General features: G+C 42.5%; 1 protein-coding gene across 1 annotated transcript in view; it reads left to right on the top strand.

Annotated features, from left to right (window-relative positions):
* Nucleotides 1-13155, top strand: part of fpgs (folylpolyglutamate synthase) — a 69429-nt gene that overhangs the window by 37181 nt on the left and 19093 nt on the right. Inside the window, exons 7-11 of the mRNA XM_072240161.1 lie at nucleotides 146-207; nucleotides 374-476; nucleotides 904-981; nucleotides 5697-5844; nucleotides 10484-10585. Coding sequence (XP_072096262.1) covers nucleotides 146-207; nucleotides 374-476; nucleotides 904-981; nucleotides 5697-5844; nucleotides 10484-10585 — 493 coding nt within the window. The remainder of the gene's footprint in view (nucleotides 1-145; nucleotides 208-373; nucleotides 477-903; nucleotides 982-5696; nucleotides 5845-10483; nucleotides 10586-13155) is intronic.

Below are 13155 nucleotides of genomic sequence, written 5' to 3'. Positions count from 1 at the left end.
GGGAGATGAATAGTTCATCACGGACTGGATGTGCCAAACGGCCTGCTTCTGTGCTGCACTGTTCTGTGACTAATTGGTTGGTGGGGATAAATCACCGTGAAATAAACCCCTTAAATTCTAAGCATTACCATTTGTGTTCCTTCAGATTGATGTCACAATATTAGAAGTTGGGATTGGTGGAGCTTATGACTGTACCAACATAATAAGGTAATGGATTTTATTTTGCTCGGCGATGTGTCTGTGTTGACTGTTTTTTACAGTTCCATATTGGTGCATGCAACAAGCTCCTCTCTTATCCATGATTGCTGGCCTAAGCACTACTGCTTGGCATTTAATCTGACACATTAACCTTGAGTTTGCTTGAAATGTTTAGGCGTCCCATAGTGTGTGGAGTGTCATCACTGGGGATTGATCATATCAGTATCCTAGGAGACACCATGGAGAAAATCGCGTGGCAGAAAGGAGGCATATTCAAGGTAAGAGGAAGCAGCTACAAGTAGAATGTAAATATCTCAATGTTGATGGTCATATGATTCTTCCAGTCCTGCTTATATAGATGCACTATGAGTTTGAGCATGCAATAAAAGCTAACTTTTTGAAAGCTGAGAATCTTTTCCACTGAACATTTCAAAATCTTAAAATTTGCTTTTGAAATTACAAGATGTTTATTCTTTTAACTTTCCTCAAAAAAGATTTTTACATGGAATAATTTAGGATATCCTCAAATGCTAAGTAAGTGCCCATTCTTTCCAAAGAATCAGGTTTATTCTCATTGATGTTAGTCATGAAATTTTGTCCCTCCTCTTACCTTGTCTTTTTCTGACAAGTGACAACTTATTATTGCTTTGGAATTCTGATCTTCGCTTCTAGGGTAAACTGTCACATTTTCCTTTTGTTTTCCAGCCTGGCGTCCCTGCATTCACAGTTCCACAACCCAGTGGGCCAATGGCTGTCCTTGTTGAAAGAGCAAAAGAGATTGGAGTAAGTAAAATTTGAGTGGTTGGGAGAGGAATCCAAATTGAGGTGTACTTTTACTGCCCATTTCTAGGTGATACACAGCATCCAGGAACTACAGTAAAGCTTCTGGAGAAGGTATTCCCACTAGGGATTTTCACGATTAAAATCTAGTGATGATGGATGATATCTTTCCATACTGGGTTATGTGCTAATTGGGGGAATCTTCAGGTGCAGGAGATCCCATTGCTCTTGTCCACCTTGGTGGTAGGGCTCATGGGTTGGAGAGGTGCTGTCACAAGTAGCCTTGGGGAGTAATTGGAGTGCATGTTACAGTGAGTACGCACTGTGGGGGGAATGAATGTTCAGGGTGTTGGAATGTCAAGCTTCTTGAGATTTGCTAGTGTTGCACTTATCCAGACAAGTACAGAGAGTATTCCATCATGCTTCTAACTTAGCCTTGTGGATAAGTGGTTCTTTTTCCCTTCTCATGGCCGACTTGTGACTTTCATTTACCTCTGTACTGTCCTTCCAAACAGCAGTGACACCAACTGGACCCAGGCCGCGTGCATTGTAAAGCGTTGTGCTAACTATAAGACTATAAGATACAGGAGCTGAATTGGGCCATTTTGGCCCATTGAGACTGCTTCACCATTTCATCATGGCCGATCCAATTTTCCTCGCAGCCCCTGTTTCCTGCCTTCTCCCTGAATGCCTTCATGCTCTGACCTTGCAAGAATCTATCAACATCTGCCTTAAGTATACATAAAGATTTGGTTTCCACAGCTGCCTGAGGCAAAGAATTCCTCAGATTCACCACCCCCCGGCAAAAGAAATTCCTCCTCATCTCTGTTCTAAAAGGATGTCCCTCTATTCTGAGGTTCTCTCCTCTGGTCTTAGACTCTGTCACCATAGGAAACATCCTCTCTACATCTACTGTTTCAAGGCCTTTCACCATTCAACACACACAAAATGCTGGAGGAACTCAGCAGGCCAGACAGCATCTATGGAAAAGTACAGTCAACGTTTTGGCCCGAAACATCGACTGTACTTACTTTTCCATAGATGCTGCCTGGCCTGCTGAGTTCCTCCAGCATTTTGTGTGTGTTGTTCGGATTTCCAGCGTCTGCGTGCAGATTTTCTCTTGTTTGTCCTTTCACCATTTGATAGGTTTCAATGAGGTAACCCTCATTCTTCTGAATTCTAGTGAATACAGGCCCAGAGCCATCAGACATTCTTCATATGACGAGCCATTCAATCCTGGAATCATTTTTGTGAACCTTCTCTGGTTTCAGCACATCCTAAGATAGGGGCCAAACCTGCTCACAGTACTCCAAGTGAGGCTTCACCAATGCTTTATAAAGTTTCAACATTACATCCTTGCTTTTATGTTCTAGTCCTCTTGAAATGAATGCTAATATTGCATTTGCCTTCCTCGCCACACTCGACCTGCAAAGTAACCTTTAGGGAATCCTGCACAAGGACTCCCAAGTTTGCACCTCAGTTTTTTGCGTTTTCTTTCCATTTAGAAAATAGTCAACCCTTTAATTTCTTCTACCAAAGTGAATGACCATGCGCTTCTCGACACTGTATTCCATCTGCCGTTTCTTCGCCCGTTCTCCTAATCTAAGTCTTTATGTAGCCCCTCTACTTCCTCCAAAACTACATGTCCCTCAACCTATCTTCATATCATCTGCAAAACTTTGCAACAAAGCTGTCAATTCCATCATCCAAATCATTGTAAAACAAATTGGTCCCAACACAGACCCCTGTTGAACACCACTGGTCACCAGCAGCCAAACAGGAATGTCTTCCTTTGTTCCCACTCTTTGCCTCCTGCCAATCAGCCACTGCTTTTATCCATGCTAGAATCTTTCCTGTAATACCATGGGCTCGTAGCTTGTTAAGCAGCCTGGTGTGGCACCTTGTCAAAGGCCTTCTGAAAATCCAAGTACACAACATCAACTGATTTGTCCTTGTCTATCGTGCTTGTTACTTCTTCAAAGAATTCCAACAGATTTGTCAGGCAATATTTTCCCTTGAGGAAACCATGCTTACTACGGCCTATTTTATCATGTGCCTCCAAGTACCCTGAGACATCATCCTTAATGATTGACTCCAACATCTTCCCAACCACTGAGATCAGACTAACTGGCCTATAGTTTCCTTCATTTTGCCTCTCTCCCCTCTTGGAAGAGTGGAGTGACATTTAGAATTTCCAGTCTTCTGGAACCATTCCAGAATCTAGTGATTCTTGAAAGATCATTACTAATGCCGGCATGATCTCTTCAGTCTCCTCTTTCAGAACTCTAGGCTGTACACCATCCGGTCCAGGTGTCTTAACTACCTTCAGACCTGTCAGTTTCTCAAGAACTTTCTCCCTGGTGATGGTAACTTCATACATTTCATGACTCCTGACACCTGGAACTTCCATCATATTGCTAAGTGTCTTCCACAGTGAAGACTGATTCAAGATGCATATTCAGTTCATCTGCTATTTCGTGATCGCCCATTACTACCTCTCCAACATCGTTTTCCAGTGTTCCAATATCCACTCTCGCCACTCTTTTACACTTTATGTATCTGAGAAAACTTCTGGTATTCTCTTTAATATTATTGGCTAGCTTACTTCCATGTTCCATCTTTGCCTTAATTACTTTTTCAGTTGCCCTCAGTTAGTTTTTAAGAACTTCTAATCCCCTAACCTGACTAATTTCTGCTCTGTTATATGCCCTCATTTCAACTAGTATGTTGGCTCTGACTTCTCTTGTTAGCTATGGTTGTGTCACCTTTCCTTCAGAATACTTCTTCCTCTTTTGGATGTATGTATTCTGCACCTTCGGAAATGCTTCCAGAAATTCCAGCCATTGTTGCTCTGCTGTCATTCCTGCCAGTGTCCTTTTCCAACCAATTCTGGCCAGCTCCTCTCTCATGGCCCTGCAATTCCCTTTATCCCCTGTAATACTGATACATCTAACTTTAGCTTCTCGTCGGATTTCAGGGTGAATACAATCATATTATGATCACTTTCCCCTAAGGGTTCTTTTACCTTAAGTTTTCTAATCAATTGTCGTTCATGACACAACACCCAGTCCAGAATAGCTGATCCTCTAGTGGGCTCAACCACGAGCTGCTCTAAAAAGCCATCTCGTAGGCACTCTAGAAATTCCCCCTCCTGTAATCCAGCACCAATCTGATCTTCCCAATCTACCTGCATATTGAAGTTTGACATGACTATTGTAACATTGCCCTTTTGGCATGCATTTTCTATCTTTGATTGTAATTTGTAGACAACATTCTTACTACTGTTTGGGGTCTGTGTGCAACTTCCATCAGGGTCTTTTTACCCTTGCAGTTCCTTAGCTCTATCCACAATTGTTCAACACCTTCCGACTTCGTTACCTCTTTCTAATGATTTGACTTCATTTTTTACCAACAGAATAATGCCGCCTCCTCTGCCTTCCTGCCTGTCCTTTCAATACAATGTGTGTCCTTGGACATTAAGCACCCAGCTATAATCTTTCAGCCATGATTCTATGCTACCGTGCCGCCCCTTCTACTGTAATTCTACCCTTGTGATGGAAGGAAGTTCACTGCTGTAGCTGCCAAAGATGGTATTACCTTACCCTGCTGACCCCTCGAAGTGTTGCTGCACAGAGGGTTTGTCCCTTAGAATGCAAAAAAAAAAACAAAATCCCAGTCCCGGTCCCGGTCCTAGCAAGGGGTCATCACTGGTATATTTGATTGGCCTATGGTGGACTAAGACATGCAGGCTCTTTTTACCATGGGGTCCAACAACATCCAATGTGATCCTACGTTTGCTTGGCCTGCTGTTCTTCATTCTGCCGTGGCAGTCTTAGATTTCAGAAAGCTTGGGTATCCCATCACAGATATTCAATTTTCCCTATTCAGATCGCTGAAGCCTATTACAGCAGCTGTTCTATTCATATATACTTAATCAGTGTTTCTTATTTACTGATTGGACATTGAGAGCAGGGTGGTTCTTTAATACCTCCTGTGTACCTCAGTGGTTAAAGGCTGTAGCTTTCACCTAATTGTTGGCTGCACCACAGAGTTCTCCCTGAGACAGTGGGAAATTTAGGTCCCATGCCAAAACTTCGAGCAAAAATGTAGACTGGCACCTTATGGTAGTGTAATGGACAGCACAACACTATTAAAGTGGCAGCAGCCTAGGTTCCATTCTGCCACTGTCTGGAGGCAGTTTGTACATCCTCCCCAGGACCGCCTGAGTTTCTTCTGAGTGCTCTGGTTCCCTTCCACGTTCCTGTGACATACGGGCTAGTGGGTGAACTGCTCATATGGGTGTAATTGGACAGTGCTGAGAGAGGTGATGTCTCTTAAATGGAATGTTTTATCAAGCCCTTGTCAACTCTCAGGTGGACACCAAATATTTGAAAGTAGATGCTCAGCCCACACTCTCTGCTTGGGTAGATTAACTGGCTAATCTTCACACTGCTGTTTGTGGAAACTTGTTGATTGCATGGGTTATCTACATTATTATAGTGATTTCATTTGAAGAGTGATTGAGTGAACAGTAAGACACTTGGGACAACTTAGCAGTTAGCATAACACTATTACAGCACCAACAACTTGCCACCTCATCCGACTGACCTGTTAAACTCGACAATCAATGCTGATGTTTGACCATGAGGGACTCGGTACTTGGGATTAAGCATGATCATTGTGAATAATGAGCTGCTTCCAAACATTTCCTTTCCCAGTGCTCCCTGAAGCTGTGTCCAGATCTGGAGGACTTCCAGTTTGAGAGGGAGAAGCTGAGTTTGGGTTTGGCAGGAGACCATCAGAAATTAAATGCATCGCTGGCTTTGCAGCTGAGTCGGACGTGGCTTCAGCATCACCACCACCCAGGTGTGAAACTGCCTGTTACCCTTTGTGATGTCTTAACAACATGTGAAACATGGAGACCTGTGGGATTGGGTTGAGAATTTTTGAGTCCTGGCGTAGCAGCAGTTTCAGAGTCTCCCAGATTTGTTTAACATATTGGGTCAGACTGCCGTAGGCTGTTTTGCACTCAGCCCCTCTAACCAGCAGAGACAGCAGACTTTAATCTTCTGTCTGGCATAAACTCAGAGGTTAGCAGATGAATGTTGCAACACAATTGCAAATGAATCTTCCTGTTACAGGGGTTTATGATTAACATTTTTATGTTTGCTTCTATTTATTCTTGCGGAATGCCTGTCTGTACTTAAACAGTGACAGACCATTGGTGGGGAGTGGGGGAGGAAAAGAGAGGAGACATTGACACAGTCAACTCAAAGCTTGATATGACTCCTACCCCCACCTTCACCCTAAGTTGATATTTAACCAAGGTTCAGTTCCTCTGTTATCTCAGAATCTTTAATTCATAATCTAGCCAGGAAAGTTCTGACTCCGCAAGTACTAATTAAACTATTTCCAGACTCATAAGACCATAAGACAAGGGAGCAGAAGTAGGCCAGTCGGCCCATCGAGTCTGCTCCGCCATTTTATCATGAGCTGATCCATTCTCCCATTTAGTCCCACTCCCCCGCCTTCTCACCATAACCTTTGATGCCCTGGCTACTCAGATACCTATCAATCTCTGCCTTAAATACACCCAATGACTTGGCCTCCACTGCTGCCCGTGGCAACAAATTCCATAGATTCACCACCTTCTGACTAAAAAAATTTCTTCGCATTTCTGTTCTGAATGGGCGCCCTCCAATCCTTAAGTCAGGCCCTCTCGTACTAGACTCCCCCATCATGGGAAACAACTTTGCCACATCCACACTGTCCATGCCTTTTAACATTCGAAATGTTTCTAAGAGGTCTCCCCTCATTCTTCTAAACTCCAAGGAATACAGTCCAAGAGCGGACAAACGTTCCTCATATTCCCTCTCATTCCCAGAATCATTCTAGTGAATCTTCTCTGTACCCTCTCCAACGTCAGCACATCCTTTCTTAAATAAGGAGACCAAAACTGCCCACAGTACTGACCCACGTGACAATTGCCAAATATGCTGCCCTTTGGTAATACTAACCTGGATGCTGAGAAATTTGTAGTTTTAATTTGACTAACTGATTTGACTTAAAGTGGGAAAATGGTTTGGGCTATAATGAGTCTTGTGTGTCCTATGTTGGGAAGAGCAGAGAGCTGAGTAGTCTAAATCAGCCAGAGGTTCCACTGTCAATTGCAGCTAGAATGTACTGTCATGGGTCAGTTTGGGGGTAAGGGAAGAAATTGTGCTGTAACTGGTGAAGGGATTGGGTGATAGCAGGGAGATGACTTTACTTGTTCGTAACTTTATATTCATTCACAGCAGTTGGTGTCACTCATTGTCCATTCACAACATCCACCGCCTGTCCTTGATTATATCTGAATTGAGGGTATACTCCATAGCCACTTTACTAGGTACAGGAGTGGAACCCAGTATGGGTTTCTGTTGCTGTAGCTGATCTCCTTCAAGTTTCGATGTGTTGCGCGTTCAGAGATGCTCTTCTGCACACCTCTGTTGTAACATCTCATTACTTGAGTTACTATCTCCTTCCTATCAGTTTGAACCGGTTTGGCTATTCTCCTCTAACCTCTCATTAACAAGGTGTTTTCACTTACAGACTTGCAAGTCACTAGATGTTTATTGTTTTGTTTTTGCACCATTCTCTGTAAACTCTAGAAACTATTGTGTGTGTGAAAATCCCAGGAGATGAGCAGTTTCTGAGTTAGTGAAACCACCCTGCCTGTTTGGCACCAACAGTCATTCCACGGTCAAAGTCACTTAGATCACATTTCTTTCCCATTCTGTTATTTGGTCTGAACGACAACTAAACCTCTTTACCATGTCTGCATGCTTTTTGCATTGAGTTCTGCTACATGATTGGCTGATTAGATACTTGTATTAATGAGCAGGTGTACTTAGTAGAGTGGCCACTCAATGTATTTTAAGGTCAGCCACATTGGTGGGTCCAGAGTCAGATCTAGACCAGATTAAGTAATGTCATACATTTCAGATCCAAATGAATTTATGAGACAACTCAGCATTATTGAGACCCACTATTTGAAATTGCTGATTTAAAGCTGTCATATTGGAATGCAAAATGAATTTCGCCCTTCTCACAGTGCAGCTCTAGTTTGCCTTCTGTAGATCAAAGTAGCTTTACTCTTGTGGAAATATCTACTGTGTGGCCATTAATCTAGTCAGTAAATGAGTTAACACTGCAGTATCACTTTACATTTTTCTAACTGGCATGATGTCCAAAAACAAAACCTACCCAGTAACAGTGGAGTTATCTCTACATGGACTGTAGAATTATATAAGGTGGCTCATTACCACCGTCTCATGGGAAATCAAATGTTGACCTTACCTGCCACCCATATGAGATAATAAAAGAAATCCAAACATTCGGGTAGGAGGGTGGCATTTTGGTGAAGGTTCCCAGAGCCGAAATGTGAACTCTGTTAGTCTGCTCTCTGGCTTGCTGAGTATTTTGTGCTCCTTGTTTTATTCTATGTCTTACTCACCCTTTTATTTTCCTGAAGCCATCCTAGTTTAAAAAGCCTACACTCACATAGCATTATTTGTCACCCACTGACCTCCTGGTCTGTGGTTTGCTTTGAATAGCTTGCTGATGCTTGTGGAAGTCAAGATCAGGCCGCTCTCTGTTTCCTAGCTCAGAACCATCCCAGGCTGATGCAGCTGTTCTCTGCATGAAACAGGTCACCCAAATTCCCTATTCCAGCGGAAGAGACTTCCTCTAATTTTCCTTCAGCCCACAGGTAAAGGCTCAGATGTTTGCTTCCCTGACATGCGGGTATTCAGACACTGCACATACCAGGGAGGTCTTCTGTTAAGATCAGCTTTCCTCAAGGAATGCCTGGCTGTAGTCCTGCAGGGTTTCTGTGGCCTCTATATATAAAAAAAAAGCCTCTTCTGGGCTTTGCCAGCCTGTCCAGTTCGTTTCTGTCCTTCAGAGCATCCTCTCGTTCCTTCCCATTATTACAGCATTCACGCATAGAGTAGCAACATTTTCCTACATCTGGAAGAGTATTATGTCCCTTTTGAGAGTTGGTTGTACAAACAATTCTCAGCATGAAGCACAACAGATGTTGGTAATGTCAATAGGGAACATCATGCTAGAACAAACAATATCTGTTTTGGTGTAACGTTGCACAAGGAAACAGTAGCAATTGAGATTATTGGTTTTTAAATTAGCATTGTAAATCCAATGCCCTTGTAAAGCCAAAAAAAAAAGATATATTTTTGGCAAATCTGTAATTTCTTTAAAAGATTTCTTTTTTTCAGAAATTTATATGGGCTTTTCAAACCCTTCTGTGGGAAATTGCAGGCAACAGTATAAATTACAGGAACCTATATAATGCAAACATTTGACTATACAAATTGGTGTGAGCTGCTGTAAGTAGTTCTGATGTAACCATATTTAGAGTAACAAGCAGCACAGTGGAAAGATATCACAATCTCTGCAAGGTTCATGAGAAAAGTAAGTGAACCAATGCCAGTGACATTTCCCAGACCAATAGTGCCAAGTTTCACAAAGTCATGCCACGTCACTGGTATGCTCAAGACCAGATTCCCAAAACAGACCCAGACTTCAAGCACGAGACTCTGCAGATGCTGGAAATCTTGAGCAACGCACACAAAATGCTGGAGGAACTCCACAACCCAGGCAGCATCTGTGGAGGGGAATAAACAGTTAATGTTTTGTGATGAAGCCCAAAAAGTTGATTGTTTATTCCCTTCCATGGATGTTGCCTGGCCTGCTGAGTTCCTCCAGCATTTTATGTATGTTTCTCTAAATCAGACTGTCATGGGAATGCGACCTGGAGGGCAGAGGATGTACTCAAAACTTCCTGAAGTAATGCAACATTCCCATTGACTCCTTAGAATCCCTGGCCCATGACTGTTAAAGGTTAGAGGAGAAACTTTCAGGATAATATTAGGAACCTCAGATTCATGCATTTGGGCACTGTAAATGGCAGAAGGAGCATACTAACTTACATCTTACCCACTCACTTGCCTATGCTGTAGCGCACATTCTGCCTATTTGTGCAAGGAGTTTAAACTTTGGCCTCAACAGTCAGCCCAGGATAGGAGAGGAAGAAAATTGTCTAGAATCCTGAGGGAGTGGGAAGGAAAATACAGAGAATGGTCATATTGCAGTTCAGTGTACTGTGTAGTTGTAAATGTACCTGCTGAAAGTTTGAAATTTTGATGACTGGTCCCACACCAGACACGTTACTAGCATATGGGGGTGGTACTCTCAGACTTCTAAAAGTTATTCCTTTGACCGAATGAACTGATTGCACTTTTGAATTAAACTAATAAGAGTGCAATGTGTTCTTGCTGATGAATTCAGAGTGGCAAGGGAGGTCTGACCATGTTAGTGCTTTGGTCACTGTGGTGGTGGGAAACGTGTTTGATTTAATGTTTGTGAGTTTTGCAGATTTTAATATTATTGTCAGTGGAAGGGTTGTCAGGTGATGGATTCTTGATGTCTCTTTGCCTTCTTACAGATTTCTCTCCACGACAGGAAGCACAGGACTTTGCTGAGCAGCATTTGAAACAGAGCCCACCTGTCAGCTTGTCCTTCTGCCCTAGCACTGCCATGGTGGAAGGTAACACTTGCTAATTCCTTGTGTTAATTTTCCCCCAACATTTTGGGCCACGTGCTCTGTAACAGCCAGGCTTCAAGATCATAATTCCTAGTTTTGTGGAGTTGTACAGTACAGAAGTGCATCCACCCTGTTGTGGCTGCACCAGTAATTTCTCCATGCATTGCTCAGAGGCTGGTTGGTACCCGATCTCCAACCGTTTTTTTTTGTGCGAGGCAAGCCATTCAACCATTGTGAAAGGGTTTGCCACATCCTGCCTGCGTTTGTCAGTAACACAAGGTTCTGCAGATGCTGGAAATGCAGAGCAGTGCACACAAAATGCTGGAGAAACCTAGGATTTAAACTCCTTCATGGAATTGTCGGTGTTGGGTCATTGGGCTCACTGGATTGTAATGAATATTGGGGACTAGCCACTCCTTTTCTCAGGAACATTCAGCTCCCTGAGCTTACTTGCACACCTTCTGTCCAAAGGACCAGGAAAGGCTGCCTGACCTTTAGTTTGAGATTTGCATTGAATTCCTGGGTTTTTCAATGGAAATTGGAAATATGGATACACAAGAAAAAGTTCTGTTTCTCAGCATTTTTGTTTCTCCACATGTGTTTGGTGTGAATGCAGAGATAAACTTCTGATGCTGTATAACTAATAAATTTTAGTTCTGACATTGAAGGGTAGAAATGAGCGAATTTCCTTCTCTTTTTTTCCTGATCAGATAAGAACAGTGGAATTTTTGGGATTCTGCCAACCAACCTATCTAGAATGGGGAAAAGGGAGTTTTTTTTTGTGTATTTGCTGGATTTAGCTTATTCAACGACATAAAATGCATTGCATATTTTGGTGGATTAGGGTGGGTTTCCACTTATTGCATTGGCGGAAGGAAAAATAGCAGGAAACCTCCAAGCCTGTTTTCGTGCTTGTGGCTTCTGCATTCTACAAATCTGTCAATCTCGGCTTTGAAGTTTGCATTTGTTCTCCCTTTTGGGAAAGTTGTCTAAATAAAGAAATATAGGTTAAGTACACCTCATCCGAAAAGCTTGGTGCTGGAAGTGTTAAAGATTTGTAATTTTTTCAGAACTGGGTGTAGTGGCAGAGACTGGTACATCACCTTCTCAGTACCTTGTGGAATTTTCCATTTGTGACATCTTGTCAGCACTCCGGTCAGATTTTGGAGGTTTTGGGATTGTGAAATTTCAGATAAGGGATACTCAACCTGTAGCTCTCTCTCTCTGTGAGGGAAAACAAAGTTCCAGTGTCAGAGTGGGAGAGCTGGTTGCTCAGGAGCCTGCCATCAAGACCTTTTCCCAGGACCGTGGGAGTGCTGCAGGTGTGTCCTTGATTATCTACAAGGTGGAACACTTTAGAAAACTATAAGGAAAAGTTTCCTTTGAAGACCTAAGCACAGCAATATTGAGGATGTGCAGCACCATAACACCTTCAAAGTAAGGTATAAAATCCTCCACTCTCCAGTGGAAACAACAGTCCTGGGGACTAACAAACAATGGGGGGTTGTTCCAAGTACCCTGGCCAGTAATTATCTTCATTTTACATAACGAATAACAACTTCATTTATAGAACCCCTTTCATACAAACAATGTAATTCAAGTGCCTTACAGTGGGATAAAAGTGCAAACATGAAATAAAATAAAAAATAAAAATAAATATTAAAATAAAAGACAATGACTGCAGTAGTGTAGTGGTTAGTGTAACACTATTACAGCTCGGGGCATTGAAGTTCGGAGTTCAATTCTGGCATCATCTGTAAGGAGTCTGTATATCCTCACTGTGGACTGCGTGAGTTTTCCCTGAGTGCTCCAGTTTCCACCCACAGCTCAAAGACATACCTGGTAGTTTAATTGGTAATTTTAAATTGTCCGGTGGTTACGGTAGGGTTAAATTGGGGTTGTGGGGGGGGTGTTGCTGGGGCAGTGTGGCTAGAAGGGCTGGACAGGTCTATTCTACATTTTCACGAAATAACTAAAAAGATGGTAGTTAAAAGCAACGTTAAATAAATAGGTTTTGAGCTGGCTTTTAAAAGTGTCAGCTGAGTCTGCATCCCTTATAGTTTTAGGTACTAGATTTCACAGTTTAGGAACGTAGTTCAAAAAAGCTGACCTGCCAATTGGCTTTTGAGGGAGGTTGTTTAAATTTAAGAGACCGGCGGAAGTAGAGCCGAGAGCTCGAACAGGATTATAAAACGAAAACAATTCTGTCATGTACTCTGGTCCCAGGCCATTAAGAGCTTTAAAATCAAGTGAGAGAACTTTAAAATCAGTTGTAAAAGATACAGGAAGCCAATGCAGAGAAACGAGAATAATACCATAAGACATAGGAGTAGAGTTAAGCCACTCAGCCTGTCAAGTTTTCTCACCACTCAGTCATGGCTGATGATTGAATTTTCCCTCTCAACCACGTTCTCCTGCCTTCTCATAACTTTGATATCCTTACTAATCATGTACCTATCAACCGCCACTTTAAATGTACCCAACGACTTGACCTCCACATTAGCTACTCGTTATCTCGAAGGTGCTTGCTGTGTATAAACTGTGACGTATCCTCCATTTCAACAATGAACATA

The sequence above is a fragment of the Mobula birostris genome, chromosome 22 (assembly GCF_030028105.1).
Source record: "Mobula birostris isolate sMobBir1 chromosome 22, sMobBir1.hap1, whole genome shotgun sequence".
Lineage (NCBI taxonomy): Eukaryota > Metazoa > Chordata > Chondrichthyes > Myliobatiformes > Myliobatidae > Mobula > Mobula birostris.
Note: the sequence above shows the minus strand (reverse complement) of the source record. Positions and strands in the feature narration are given on the sequence as shown.